The sequence below is a fragment of the Glandiceps talaboti genome, chromosome 17 (genome assembly GCF_964340395.1).
Source record: "Glandiceps talaboti chromosome 17, keGlaTala1.1, whole genome shotgun sequence".
Lineage (NCBI taxonomy): Eukaryota > Metazoa > Hemichordata > Enteropneusta > Spengelidae > Glandiceps > Glandiceps talaboti.
In genome coordinates this window covers 18010719-18025469 of record NC_135565.1, presented here as the reverse complement: position 1 = coordinate 18025469, position 14751 = coordinate 18010719, and the positions used below count along the sequence as shown (strand labels likewise).

General features: G+C 36.9%; 2 protein-coding genes and 2 non-coding genes across 4 annotated transcripts; 2 read left to right on the top strand and 2 right to left on the bottom strand.

The window, feature by feature from the left end:
• Nucleotides 1-290: 290 nt before the first annotated feature.
• On the top strand, nt 291-4943 carry LOC144448518 (retinol dehydrogenase 7-like). Its single transcript, XM_078138786.1, has 5 exons — nt 291-622; nt 1736-1948; nt 2782-2964; nt 3569-3706; nt 4333-4943. The coding sequence occupies exons 1-5, from the start codon at nt 361-363 to the stop codon at nt 4680-4682; spliced, it is 1146 nt and encodes a 381-aa protein (XP_077994912.1). The 5' UTR covers nt 291-360; the 3' UTR covers nt 4683-4943.
• An 857-nt stretch (nt 4944-5800) lies between these two features.
• On the bottom strand, nt 5801-5874 carry Trnai-aau (transfer RNA isoleucine (anticodon AAU)). The gene has a single exon. It is a non-coding gene; the product is annotated as a tRNA-Ile (tRNA).
• Nucleotides 5875-7518: 1644 nt separating this feature from the next.
• Nucleotides 7519-7592, bottom strand: Trnai-aau (transfer RNA isoleucine (anticodon AAU)). Its single transcript has one exon. It is a non-coding gene; the product is annotated as a tRNA-Ile (tRNA).
• Nucleotides 7593-8518: 926 nt separating this feature from the next.
• Nucleotides 8519-14491, top strand: LOC144448678 (synaptonemal complex protein 3-like). Its single transcript, XM_078138964.1, has 9 exons — nt 8519-8606; nt 9170-9293; nt 10119-10197; nt 10689-10723; nt 11705-11822; nt 12225-12324; nt 13105-13203; nt 13904-14008; nt 14438-14491. Exons 2-9 carry the CDS (start codon nt 9188-9190, stop codon nt 14489-14491), a joined length of 696 nt encoding a protein of 231 aa, XP_077995090.1. The 5' UTR covers nt 8519-8606; nt 9170-9187.
• The last annotated feature ends 260 nt before the right edge of the window (nt 14492-14751 follow it).

Below are 14751 nucleotides of genomic sequence, written 5' to 3'. Positions count from 1 at the left end.
ACGTTGCTGATTGGTTATAACTCAAATGAGCATACTTTTGGTGGACAGTGTATAGGCATTTACCTGCAGTATATATCAGATGTATTTTGGTTTATCTGTGTGTATATATAAGGCGGATAAAAATCCTAACATCATATATAAAGTGGGAAACGAAATCCGGGATCTTCAGGTACTTAATATATGCATATGACGATATGTACGTCATAACTCGCCCCATACCTCCCACTCCCAAAAGATACGGATTATCACGAACACAAACTTCGGCCACAACAGACAGATCCGCCCCGATGAATAATTTATATGTTGATTTGACCTTTACAAGGTCAGTAATATAATACCTAACTAGGGACACGCTCCACAATGGCGTTAGTCATTCAAGATTTACTGGACTTCAGTTATTGCACGATATTGTTACTGTTCGCCGGTATCGTAGGATGGCGACATGTTCAAAAGTCGATAGAGTTCTCCTGGCATCTATCCCTGGTAATTGGTGGTCTACCGTTATGTTATTATGTATTGGATAGTATTGGTGTGTTAGTGTTTGCTGTCACGTGTGTTGTAGTGTATGAGTCGCTACCAGTTCCACAACTGGACGTCAACAGCAAGGCTGTCTTGATCACAGGTTTGTAGAGTCTTGTTGTCCTTTCATTCCGTTTCCCTTTGTGACCTAGGCCAGAAGAAACTCCTCTAGTATCCACATTGGTTCGTTAATTTAATTCAAACTCGTTTCAAACACAACAAGTACTGACCTCAACAGATCGTTGTCACGTGCACAGGACCACAGGGGCACGTATTCTTGCTTAGCTAGATTGCCGCCCTGGATTGCCGTTTTCTTAGGAAAATATCGTACGAATCCTCCTGCTACTTAATGTATCAATCTCTATACTAGTAGAAATATTGCTTCTGTTTTTGCCTTACAGGTAGGATTATATAGTCAAAAGGTTGCTATATTTAGTCTGTAGACCAGGAAAACATGCAACAATATAAGAAATATTACACGCCCCTATGCACAGGAAATAGTCTAGTCCTGATAGAGTGTTGTTTCGCCTACCGTGAAGTCCGATATGTGATAACGTTTTGATGAGTCTGGTAACGTCGGTCTTTAACAGATTAAACTATATCATGTACTTATACAAATATTACCAACAGGCTGGTCACGTGACTGAATATAATTATAACATTGTCCGGTCGTATGATATCCTACAGCCCGTTTCAACTTAGCGTTCACCGGGCCCTGTTTAATACAACCACGCAGAAACCTGTAGGAAACTGCATATTCTACGCTAACCTAGCAAGATTGCAATGTCTTGATACATTTTGTCTATAATGTGAACCATTTAATTGTACTGTAACTAAAGGCAGACGCCAATGTTTTGATATCTGCATTTGATGTCTGCATGGTGGCATGTCAGTTCATTTCATTTAGACAGAATGTGGCAAGAAACTATATTCATTCAATCTTGCTATCTTAGCATGATGTGCAGTCTCCTATTCGTTTCTGTCTGATTGTATCAAAAAGAGAAGGTGAATGGTGACTTGAAAGGGGCTGTACATGTAAAACTACTATTTTAAGGTGTAAACTTCTGTAGAATGTAAATACATGTAGTCTAGTTCTTGAATGACCGTATTCCATAAGTACGTTATCTTCATACAGTATGAAGATAAAGTGTTACGGAATACGGTCCGTCAGGAACTATATTAAAATGCATGTAAATAAATTACTCTATCCTTACAGGTTGTGATAGTGGGTTTGGTCATGCCACAGCTAAGTACCTTGATAGTATTGGTTTCAAAGTCTTTGCTGGATGTTTATTCAAAGGTGGAGAAGGTGAACAACAATTAATTGAAAGTTGTTCTACGAGGTTAACGACCTTACAACTAGATGTCACTAAGGAAGAACAAATCAAAGAAGCTCTGGAAATAATCAAAGAAAAACTAGAAGGACAAGGTAATGGGAATTTAATGAAGATGATGTAAGAAGTGCTGTCTGTCTGTCTGTCTGTCTGTCTGTCTGTCTGTCTGTCTGTCTGTCTGTCTGTCTGTCTGTCTGGCTGGCTGGCTGGCTGGCTGGCTAGCTGGCGGGCTGGCGGGCTGGCTGGCTGGCTGATGTGTGATAGGAAAATGCTAAGATATATTTGATCCAGGCAAGATTTAATTTCATTTCCCAAATATTTTAATTTCTACTTATGAATACTATGGAAATATTTTAGAATAATATAATAATACCTCTGCATGTTTGATTTCATAAAAAAAGAAAATAGATTAATGATTATTCGGACGTTTCTACTCGTTTGTCGGGTACCGGAGAACCACTAACATACAGACACGCGTACGTTCTCATGACGTAGAACGACCAGGGTATAAATCCCGTATTTTTTTTTTACGCGTACAACTTGGCTTGCGATGTTTTAGTTGATATTTTACCATGCATAAGCCAAATTATTGTTTTTGAAAAGAAAAATTGGATTTACATGCCCTTGTCGTTCTCCATTACGAAATTCTATGTCTACGTCATTTTTAAAAATAAGTATATAACCCATATGTTCTGGTTGGCCGATGTGTGAGGGCGCCCCGTCACGGCGTACCAAACAGACTACGACAATATCTTGCCTTGTGGATTGTACATGTACAATGTATTTATTATACTTATCCAACTGTGCACACAAAGTCGTTACAGTAGTTCAAGATAGAGGCTTGGTTCGTTTCTTACCAATAACATTGAACTTGCTGTGTTTCATTACCTTTATTTTCCAATAATATGTTATATGAATATTACTACAGGATTATGGGGTGTCGTCAATAATGCTGGTATTGCTGGGTTTGGTAATGTGGAATTGGCACCAATCTCGTTATTCCAAAAAGTATGGGATATTAATTGTCTAGGTGGAATTCGTATCATAAAGGCATTCCTACCATTAATTAGGAAAGCTAAGGGACGAATTGTTAACATGTCAAGTGCTGCAGGTAGGAATTTCTTTTACACTATAATTGTAAGCTTTATTTTGTAGAATAGTAATTTTGAAAGTCATAGATAAAAACATTTAGCGACACTTTTATCACTGCGGTGCTACAAAAATTCATGTTGCCACTTACAGAAAACGAGAATGTATGATGTCATTTCCATTATGTGATATAACTATTCTGCTTCATTTCACGTCGGCGTATGAAAAACTCCCTTTACATACTGTACACACAAACACACACACACACACACACACACACACACACACACACACACACATACACACATACATACATACATACATACACACATTCAAATACGCAGACAGAATGAGAGAGACACAGACAGAGACAGACAGACAGACAGACAGACGGACGGACGGACGGACGGACGGACAGACGGATAGATAGACAGACAGACAGACAGATAGACAGACAGACAGACAGACAGACAGACAGACAGACAAAGAGACAAAGAGACAGATACAGAGACACATAAAGATACAGAGACAGACAGAGAGAGAGCGAGACAGACAGACACACACACACACACGCACATTTTAATAATCATACATACTTTATAATTGCTATGTTTGTGTTTTGTCAGGGAGAATACACCTTCCTGGTGGTGGTACCTACTGTGTTTCTAAAGCTGGAATAGAAATGTTATCAGATGTTTTAAGACAAGAAATGAAACCTTGGGGAGTGAATGTGTCTATCATAGAACCTGGTGGATTTTTAACTAGTGAGTAACACCGATATAACTTGTGGTTGTAGATCACTTTGTATTCGTTGTACAGAGAGCTGAGTGCTTCAAGTACTTTTTGTTACGGTATGTTGCATATATACGCATCCATGAGTAAAATGCCTTAGCTCTTCAATCCGTATGTGCAATGATTTGCGTAAAACAAACACACGCACACGCACATACACATACACACACACACACACACACACACACACACACACACACAGATATAGACACATACACAAACACATACATACACAAACCTTCAAACAAACCTTCAAACAAACAAACAAGCAAGCAAACAAACAAACAAACAAACAAACAAACATAAGGCGACTCTTACCAATGTACATGAAATATGGAAATAGTTGTTGGTCTAAAGTATCAAGCGCGGTTCAACCTCTGTGAGATGTTTCTATACATTAAACTTATTAAGTTTGAATTAGTCACAACTTTTGAAATGATTTCGCCGTAAGGAAGACATTAATATATTGTAGGGGATGTAGTCTGAAATACGTTTCTCGAACTGTTGCAATGAATTGTGTTATATTACTGATGTAAAGAAATTACTCGCCACTCAACTTTCAAATTAATAGGTGACATATTTCACTTGATTCACACAGGTATTGCTGAAGGAACGAAAGTGCGTGACATGTGTGCTGATTTGATGGCAAATATTGATGACGAAACGAGAACATTCTATGACGTAGATGGGTTCTCCTCTCTTGTAGAAGAGAAAGTGAAAACAAACAGTACAATGACTGAAAAAGTCTTCGCTCCTGATATCACGCCTGTCATCAACGTGATAACTGACGCCTTGTTGTCAATGCAACCGAAATGTCGTTATCCAGTTGGAAGGGGGGCCAGAATTTTCACTTTTGAAGCAAATCATTTTCCATCCGTTGTGTCTGATTTTCTATTCTCTTTGAACCCCTTCGACAGTTCCTATGTCAAACCGAAAGTAACAAGGTAGTGTTACTTCTTTTAGATCCAAGCAGTTACCGTTAATGGAATAGAAAATATCGTTCGTTTCTGCAATTTTTGACATATATAACAAAACTAATTTCAAACTTTATGCAGACACTTAAAGTTTGCTAATATACCCATAGAAGATTTTTTTCAAAGTTAATCAGATTTTTCAATATTTTCTCCAAAATTCAGTGTATTGATTCAATTACTAAGTACTTTCAATTGGTTCAAGCTGAGTTCATAAGTTATTTGACTCGGGTTATAATGCTTATTTTCCATAAAACCATAATTACACTATACTAGTATATAACGTCAATGTTGATACATGCCTTCGATGGTACAGAAATCATATTCTGTGCGATGTTAGCACATTTGATAGGATACGATTTCCTCAATATTTTAGTTAATGTATAAATACATTACGTCATCGAATTGTTGACTAATTATTCCGAAATATCAGGTTTGAGTTCTGCCAATAGCAAGTTATGTTAATTATACGTCAGTAATTAGAATACAACACATATATTTTAATCTTCGACAAAATCAGCGTATAATCCCAGCTTGTGTTCCTTTTAGCTGTTGTTGGGGTTTAGGTTGAATGCATCGTAAACAAAATAAAGAATGTCATGTACAGCCGGATCAATAAAATTCATTCAAATTATCGCCTTGTGATGTTTTTAGTAAGAGTTGAGAGTTAAGCTGTGTTAAAACAATTCATTGAAATATTTGAACAGGGGGAGGGTCTTATTTTTGAGAAAGGAAATTGATGGAAAGTCACAACGGACTAGATCACATTTAATCCACAGACTGAGCTTGACCCCCCCGGCTCCTATAGTCTGACTGACTGATTGAGTGTCTGTCTGTCTGTCTGTCTCACTTAGTTTAAGAAAAATTGAAAAAGTATCATGAGCAAATTTGCTCGGTTTGGTATTGGGAGCCAAGTATCACCCACATTGTGTGGCCTACTTGATGGTATAAGCTTACAAATTATAGTTTAGTCTTCTTCTCTAGTTTATTGAAACTCAGACCTTCGTTCGTGATCTGAGATTGAAATCATGGGATCTGAGATTGCCATCATGGGAAGAGGAAAACAATGCACATTGAATTAAAAACAATGATCTTTGGCCAGTACGGGGCTCGAACCCGCGACATTCGCGTTATTAGCACGACGCTCTAACCATCTGAGCTAACCGGCCAGGCATATATAAAGAAGTGCGGCATTATATTGTATTGTTTTCAACAAATGTAAGCAAAAATTATGACATAGCTATAATTTCTTCAAAATTTCAATCATGTGCCCTCATTTCCCCCTCCCCTAAAAAATTAATGATATTTCAAGTACTCTTCCCTCCAGATTCCACCTCAAAAAAGATTAAAATTGTATAGCATATATCCATTTGTGTTACAAATACATTGTTATCTCCCTTGGGCCTTTAGTAACTTTTATATGTCTCGAGCTAGGCACATGATCGCGACACTTTCTCGGCGTAGTAATAACAACATTCATACACACAAGTATAGTGATGTACTGTCTCAAAAAGACACATGATAGGCGAGTGTGCATTTCAAAATACACACAAACGAATGTATGAAGTTGATAGCGTCAAGGTCGTGTGGGGGCGCTATTTTCTTGATACCGACTGTTTTGACCGGTTGTTTTACATGGTGGAGAAGGTGAACAGCAACTAATTGAAAGTTGTTCTACGAGGTTAACCACCTTACAACTAGATGTCACTAAGGAAGAACAAATCAAAGAAGCTCTGGAAATAATCAAAGAAAAACTAGAAGGACAAGGTAATGGGAATTTAATGAAACGTTATTCAGACACGTGCGACAGATTTGCTAATATACCCATTGAAGATCTTTTATCAAAGTTAATCACATTTTTCAATATTTTCTCCAAAATTCAGTGTATTGATTCAATTACTAAGTACTTTCAATTGGTTCAAGCTGAGTTCATAAGTTATTTGACTCGGGTTATAATACTTACATAAAACCATAATTAAACTATACTAGTATATAACGTCAATGTCGATACATGCCTTCGATGGTACAGAAATCATATTCTGTGCGATGTTAGCACATTTGATAGGATACGGTTTCCTCAATATATTAGTTAATGTATAAATACATTACGTCATCGAATTGTTGACTAATTATTCCGAAATATCATGTTTGAGTTCTGCCAATAGCAAGTTATGTTCATTATACTTCAGTAATTAGAATACAACACATATATATTTTAATCTTCGACAAAATCAGCGTATAAACTCAGCTTGTGTACCCTTGGCTGTTGTTGGGGTTTAGGTTGAATTCTGTCATGTACAGCCGGATCAATAAAATTCAATCAAATTATCGCCTTGTGTTGTTTTTAGTAAGAGTTGAGAGTTAAGCTGTGTTAAAACAATTCATTGAAATATTTGAACAGGCCTAGGGAGAGGGTCATATTTTTGAGAAAGGAAATTGAGGGAGGGTCACAACGGACTAGGTTACATTTATTCCACAGACTGAGCTTGAACCCCCCCCCCCCCCCGGCTCCTATAGTCTGACTGACTGACTGACTGATTGAGTGTCTGGCTGTCTGTCTGTCTGTCTGTCTGTCTCACTTAGTTTAAGAAAAATTGAAAAAGTATCATGAGCAAATTTGCTCGGTTTGGTATTGGCAGCCACGTTGTGTGGCCTACTTGATGGTATAAGCTTTCAAATTATAGTTGTGTCTTCTTCTCTAGTTTATTGAAACTCAGACCTTCGTTCATGGTTTGAGATTAAAATCGTGGGATCTGAGATTGCCATCATGGGAGGAGGAAAACAATGGAAGTTGAATTAAAAACAATGATCTTTGGCCAGTACGGGGCTCGAACCCGCGACATTCGCGTTATTAGCACGACGCTCTAACCAACTGAGCTAACCGGCCAGGCATGTGCAAACAAGTGCGGCTAATTGTATTGTTTTCATCAAATGTAAGCAAAAATTATGACATCGCTATAATTTCTTCAAAATTTAAATTATGTGCCCTCATTTCCCCTTCCCTAAAAAATTAATGATATTTCAAGTACTCTCCCCTCCAGAATCCACCTAAAAAAAGACTAAAATTGTATAGCCTATATCCATTTGACAAATGATTTGTGTTACAAATACATTGTTATCTCCCTTGGGCCTTTAGTAACTTTTATATGTCTCGAGCTAGGCACATGATCGCGACATTTTCTAGGCGTAGTAATAACAACATCCATACACACAAGTATAGTGATGTAAATGTCTCAAAAAGACACATGATATAATAGACTATTGTGCATTTCAAAATACACACAAACGAATGTATGAAGTTGATAGCGTCTAGGTTGTGTGGGGGCGCTATTTTCTTGATACCGTTTGACTGTTTGGCCGGTTGTTTTACATGGACGTAATAAATCGGTTAGCTTTGTACACTTGTACACATTTTAAAATGAGAAGTTACAGGGTACTAAATTTCACGATATTTATTATTATAAATGAGTAACACAGACGTAACTCAACTCTAAATTTACCGCCATCAATATTCGCAGACGACAAAGTAGTCGATGAACCGGGTAGCTCCTATTTGTATATACTATATGTTCACACGCGAATTAATAAAGTGCAAGGGGCTGAAATGTTTGGTAAGTAAACAAAACTGTTATTACGGAAGAAAAATAACATATACTAAATGATATTTAGTGTGGTTACAGCAAGTATGATATAACAGCTGATCAAGATAGCTTGATTTTAAATGTTTGTAGGCCTTCGCGGATGTGCCCTACTTCACTATAGTACCGTGATCCGTCTTTGTCAGGCATTTAGTTCATCGTAGCCATTAACGGAAGTGTGCAGACGACGTGTAGACGACACTTACATTTAAAGTTGAAAGAAATCACTATTTAAGGTTCTTCACAGTACTAAATAATAGGGGGTAAGCCATCCTTGTATTATTCCTTTCATATATAAAAATAGATTTTGTAATTTGCATGATTATGCGAGCAGCAACCTTGCACTTGTCAGTTCGACACTTGACTTGAGTCTTTGAGAGGACCGTGAATACAATAACAAGACGACATTGTATTTCTACCGTACTCGATTCACTCGACCATCAACAACTCTGCACTTAATATCTACTCTATATTTAATAGTTGATGATGCTGTACCTTCAGTGATTGGCGCTTTAGTTTTTGATTTTGACTCTGAAGTTTGAGGCCTTTGTTTTTAAGTTTTAAGGTTTTTTATCGTTCAGTTCCATGGTTTGTACTCAAAAGTAAAGTATAACTTGAAGATTTTTTATTGCAAACCCCGGAAAAGAATATTAGCAAGCTAAAAAACAAAAGCATAAAAATGAACACCCTAACGCTAAAATTATTACAGTTAAAAAATAAGGAGCATAACATGTAAATGTATCTTGTTTTCATTTAAGTTTTATTGAGTTTATGTGTAGTGTAGTAATTTCTTCATATTTTTGACTCTGTGTTTACTTACTGTAAGGTATTGAACAGATCAACTATGCCAAAGAAGCAAGTCCAGAAACCCAAGCCAGAGGTTGAAGAGCAGGCCTCACCATTTGATTTTGGTGAGGATGACGATGTCCAACAACAAGAAACAACCAGAGGTATGTGACACTGATATGGCCATTGGTCCGGATCATGTGGGTGGGTGGGTGGGTGCGTGGGTGGGTGGGTGGGGGTTACTTTATGTTCATGCTTGGAAGTTTCAAGTATATATATATACTTGTGTGATTATACATGCATATGCACTATTTGGTTTGTGGGGCATAAAGGTATGCATGAAATGCTAAATGAACAACTTATATTCCAGTGACTACATAGAAAAGACCAAAAATACCATTTAACTGGCACACCACATCACATCATAAAAATAACAATAATTCAATTTCTTGGTTGCCAAGATGACTCCTGCCTTGAGCTACATGATATAAATACTATTATAGACACACATTGAAGAATATGTTGACCTCTTTCAATTTTGACCCTCTTGCATGATGTAATGCTATTGCAGATACCAAGAATGAAATTTGTATGGCTTTCATAATTCATATTTATGTACTATAACTCAGTCATCCTGTATGTAACATTATTGATTATTATCCACACAATGATTTCAATAACAAAATATAATATTATTGCATGGAATGCATAATTATATCCCTTACTATTTGGTGACTCAAGAAAACAGTTCCATCATTTTGACCCATAACAACAAAATCGGACTCTTAAGAGTCTTATTAGAAAGCACGGTGTAGAAGACTATCAGATGTTGTTAAGTCTTCAAATTCCAGTGCGTCACTTGCACATCAGTTGGCTTCAAGTCAAAGGGGGCGCACTGGCCTCATTGGTGAAGTCAGTGATTTGAGGAATGTATGTAGTTGTAGTCACTGATTTCTTGAAGTCATTTACAATGTCTTGTGTTGTTGTAGAAGATGAAACGCCAATAGTACCAAAAACAAGTGGCAAGAGAAAGAGATACAATGAAGAGGAGGAGGAGGAAGACTTTGGGTGAGTTGAATACTTACCATCATTTATGATATACACAGTAGTTAGATTATTTCTATCCAAAAAGAAAATTAAGTCATGAAATTATGCACACAGGAAAATATGATGAAGTTGACAGAGTTTCCTGTACTTTTGGAGGGGATTATGACAGACTCCCATGATGCAGTAGTGCACGTGTTGCATATTCTGGCATACATTGGGTATTTTCAAGATTACTTGTGACGTTCTCTGCTATGCTACACTCATGAAAGTACAGAAAAACCTCAACAAAAGCATCTTGAGTGCACTGTTACATACAGTATAGTCTGTGTTTGTGGACAATTGAATTTGTTGTTTACTGATGTGCTCAATAGTGCCATGTGTTAATTGTAAAGTGATATTTAAAAAAAAAACTATGCAGGCCAGATATGGTTTATTATGACAAATTACGTGAAATTATACTTTTCTAACTTTGGGCATATTGAAACAAACATTTTACTTCCTTTTGTCACCAGAGGTGAAGTCCATAACATGTTGGAAAGATTTGGCTGTGAGTAACTTTTATCAACTTTTAAATATAATAGTGTATGCTAGTGAACAATAGTTTTAGGATTGATTGATTTGTCTGTGAGACCACAAGGGGTCACAATCCTCTTCCAATGAAAAGTAAAACGAGTTACTTCACTATCATTTGCAAGTTAACTTTTGAATGTATTATAAAACTGAGATTTGCTCATCATTTTAACCTTGTTCATGCAGAGTACATTTCAATATATTGTATTCACTCTGCCCCCCCCCCCCCCCCCATATGTAGGAAAGAATAGGAAGGAAAATGCATTTAAGGGTTTGCATGTCATGTGTTCACACCCAGAGCAAGTTCAGGACTGTTGACTGTTGGGGGAAGGTCTCAGGAGACATCAATAAGTGTCCAAAGACAAGACGTGCTGTTCATTCAGGATAATTTTTACATATATTGTAAATTGCATATGGAATGATTTTGTAAATTCAGCCATTTATCAATACTTATTGACATTCTGTACTGTTTGGCTCATGAATCAGATCACCTCTCATCATTACTAAGTCATGACAGTCACAAACCATTAGCAGTCCAAGTGCAACAAACCCGCGGGCTTCCCTGGCGAAAACGGGTGTCATAAAAGTTGTTTGCATCTCTAAAGCTGTTTGTAGCATTACTTATAATAGCCTAATAAATTGATAACAACTGATATAAGACAGAGCTAAGGTTTGCCTCAATTGCAGTCCATGCAGACGGCCGAATAGAGGTTTTACAGCTGTTTACTTGTGTTATGTAAGAGCCCATCATCACATGTGTGAATATTGGTACTCTTTGATAACAAGTCCACTTGCTTGGCTAATGGCTTGTCCCAGTAATGGATACTTGAGATACAAACACATACCTCATATGATATCGTAGAACTTTTGTTGACGTTATGCTTAGTGGTCAGGTGTTTAAACTAGATATGCAATGAACAATTTAAAATTAGTTATACGCTTTATTTTATGTTTTCAGCTGATATCAGCAAGTCTATAGTTAACAAACGTAAACGTCTAGAAACTCTAACTAACCAGTCTTTGAAGTCAAGTACTCGAAAAGTGGAGGACATTTTCAAAAATCAACATGGAGAAAGGTTAGTAGGCCTCTATAAGTATTTTTGCAATTGTGAGGTATAGGGAACTTGCAATCCAGACTGAGCGTGCTCAGACGCACTGGACTATGGGATTATCTGTGGTTATCGTAATTCCTAATCAGGAGCTACCGATAAAATAAACCTCCGACAATGGTCAGGGCAACTATGAATTGATCATTTGTGATTAAAAACAATGTAACGTTATTGTTTACAATACTTTTTTATTAGTATTTATTATCACATTTCCCATGATGCAACATTCAGCTGGAAAGTACTTGTAACAAAAGGGTTAGTACTAATCTACTGATTAGTAGCAACAAGGCCCCCTCGGTTTCTTGTATTTTTCTTGGCTGAACAAAGAAAATTAAAATAATATTTCATTGTCACTTTGTTGATATTCAGACAGAAGCTTAGTGAAAGTTATGGTACTCAGGTAATGAATGTGTTCCAACAGTGGGAGTCTGATGTAGCCAAGATAAAAGATCACGAAGACAAGCTGCAGGTGAGAATAAAGACAAATAAAGGAACAGATCTAGGTTATATTTCACTGTATGGAAGTAAGTACAGTGTTGTCATGTGGTCAGGGAGCCAACATGACAGTCACAAACCATTAGCGGTCCAAGTGCAACAAACCCGCGGGCTTGCCTGGCGAAAACGGGTGTCATAAAAGTTGTTTGCATCTCTAAAGCTGTTTGTAGCGTTACTTATAATAGCCTAATAAATTGATAACAACTGATATAAGACGGAGATAAGGTTTACCTCAATTGACTCACTCCTTAGAAATGATCTTACGCTGTGAACTACACTTTTACAGCTGTTTACTTGTGTTATGTAAGAGCCCATCATCACATGTGTAAATATTGGTACTCTTTGATAACAAGTCCACTTGCTTGGCTAATGGCTTGTCCCAGTAATGAGAAAATTTGAGGTGTAGTGTTGTCATGTGCTTAGGGAGCCCTCTAAGTATATTTGATGTGACACTGAAACAGCAATTTGCTGCCTCACCAAGCTTTCAAATAGTGTTTCCCACTATTTCTCTATGTGGTGATCTGATGACTCTCGCAAGACAACACATTTTCTACAACAAATATTTTAAATCTTAAACTAGATAGCATATACTTATTGGTGATCAAGTTTTGGGAGGAATCCAGTAAAACACACAGTTTATCTGTATAATATTAACATTAGTGTTGTAAAAGTCACTAAGGAAGTTGAAGTTAATTATACCAAAACCCTTCACAAATCAAAATGTTCCAACGCAAAGTCTTTTTTTTTTTGACAGGCTTTATTTCGTCAACAACAGAAGTTGTTTCAGCAAGCAAGAACTGTTCAAAGTCAGAGATTGAAGACTCTCAGACAGTTGCATGAACAGTACACCAAGGTAATGTGCTATCATGTATTACGCAACAGTAGCACACAAGTAGCTTACTGTGAGTTTGGTCGTAATTTTTTTTATTAATGTTGTTTTTGGAAACATTGACTATTGCTGATATATTTTATGGTATATTATATTCCTCAAAATGTATAACAAACGGTGCTTTATACTATAGTATTCTGACCATGTTTGTTATTTGAAGGCATTGAGACTTAAAAGTGGAGTCATGATGGGTGAATGGTTAGCGTGACCGGCTTGGAATCTACAGGTTGCAGGTTCGAGCCCCATCGCTGCCTGCTGTTTGTTTCTGAGTGGCTAAAGTCCTTGGGCAAGATTTGAACCACGACTGTGCTTCAGTCAACCCAGCTGTATAACTGGGGACCTGGTAGGATGTAGGTTGCAATGTGAAGGCTTTAATCCTATGTGCTTAAATGGCTGCAATGGATTGTATGCTCCCCGGGGAGTTGAGGAAGACTAAAGGGCCGTTGTGCCGTTCTGATCCGAGCCAGGGGTAATAATTGTAAAGCGCTTTGAGCACGGAGTGGGAAAGTGCTATATAAGAACCCAACATTATTATTATTATTATTAAAAGTCATGAGTATGAATTGAAAGCATCACCAATAGGCACACAGACAAACACATCGCTTTTCTCTTTTTTCACCCATTGTTTTTAAGGTTTCATAAATCTCTCCATGTCTATTTGTAGGGTATGAGTGACTTAGAGTCACATCACCAACAACAGTATGGTGGTGTACAAGTTGAACTCCGTAAAGAGATGAACCTGCTACAGAAGAAAATTCTCATGGACACAGTATGTTTTCTATCTTGTAATGATATTCACAGAAATTTGAATCACAAATCAATATTTTGTTGTACAAATCAATAGATATTGTTGTCAAGAAATCATGGGCTGGACCCCTCTTATCAAGCAATGCCTGGGGAGAATGAAGACTATATAATGTGGCAAGATATAAAGGATGATATTTGCTTGTTAAGATTAGGGGAGCATTCTCCATGATGACATAATATTTTCATGTGACTGTAACAATCAGTGCTATTTATGATAGTGTGAACATGACTGACAGTTTTCAGTTGAAATATTTCAGCTTATCAAATTGTGTTGTATTATGAGGCATACATGTACCTTCTCAATGTAATATCATACTTATCAGATAGCGGCTTCTTATCCTATACAAAGTCATGGCTCTTTGTTTTTGTAACTCCTTTTTTATCTTTACAGCAAAATCAAGAGATGGCTAATGTGCGGAAATCCCTGCAGTCCATGTTATGGTAGATGTCAAGAGTTTGATAGAAATGGCTGGATTGTTTCAACTTTGAAATCGATGTTTAGCATATTTTAAACTGGCTTTGGTGTTTCAATTTGTAATTTCTACTGAAAACTTTTTTTTTTTACAACTTTTAGACAATGAAAAGAAATAGGAATTGTGTTACAAAATTTTTCATTGTTTGTATTTAAAAGAAATATTTTTTAAAAAATTTGACAATTTTTACCTGACAAATGGGAGATGGATTGTGTTACACAAATTATCATTG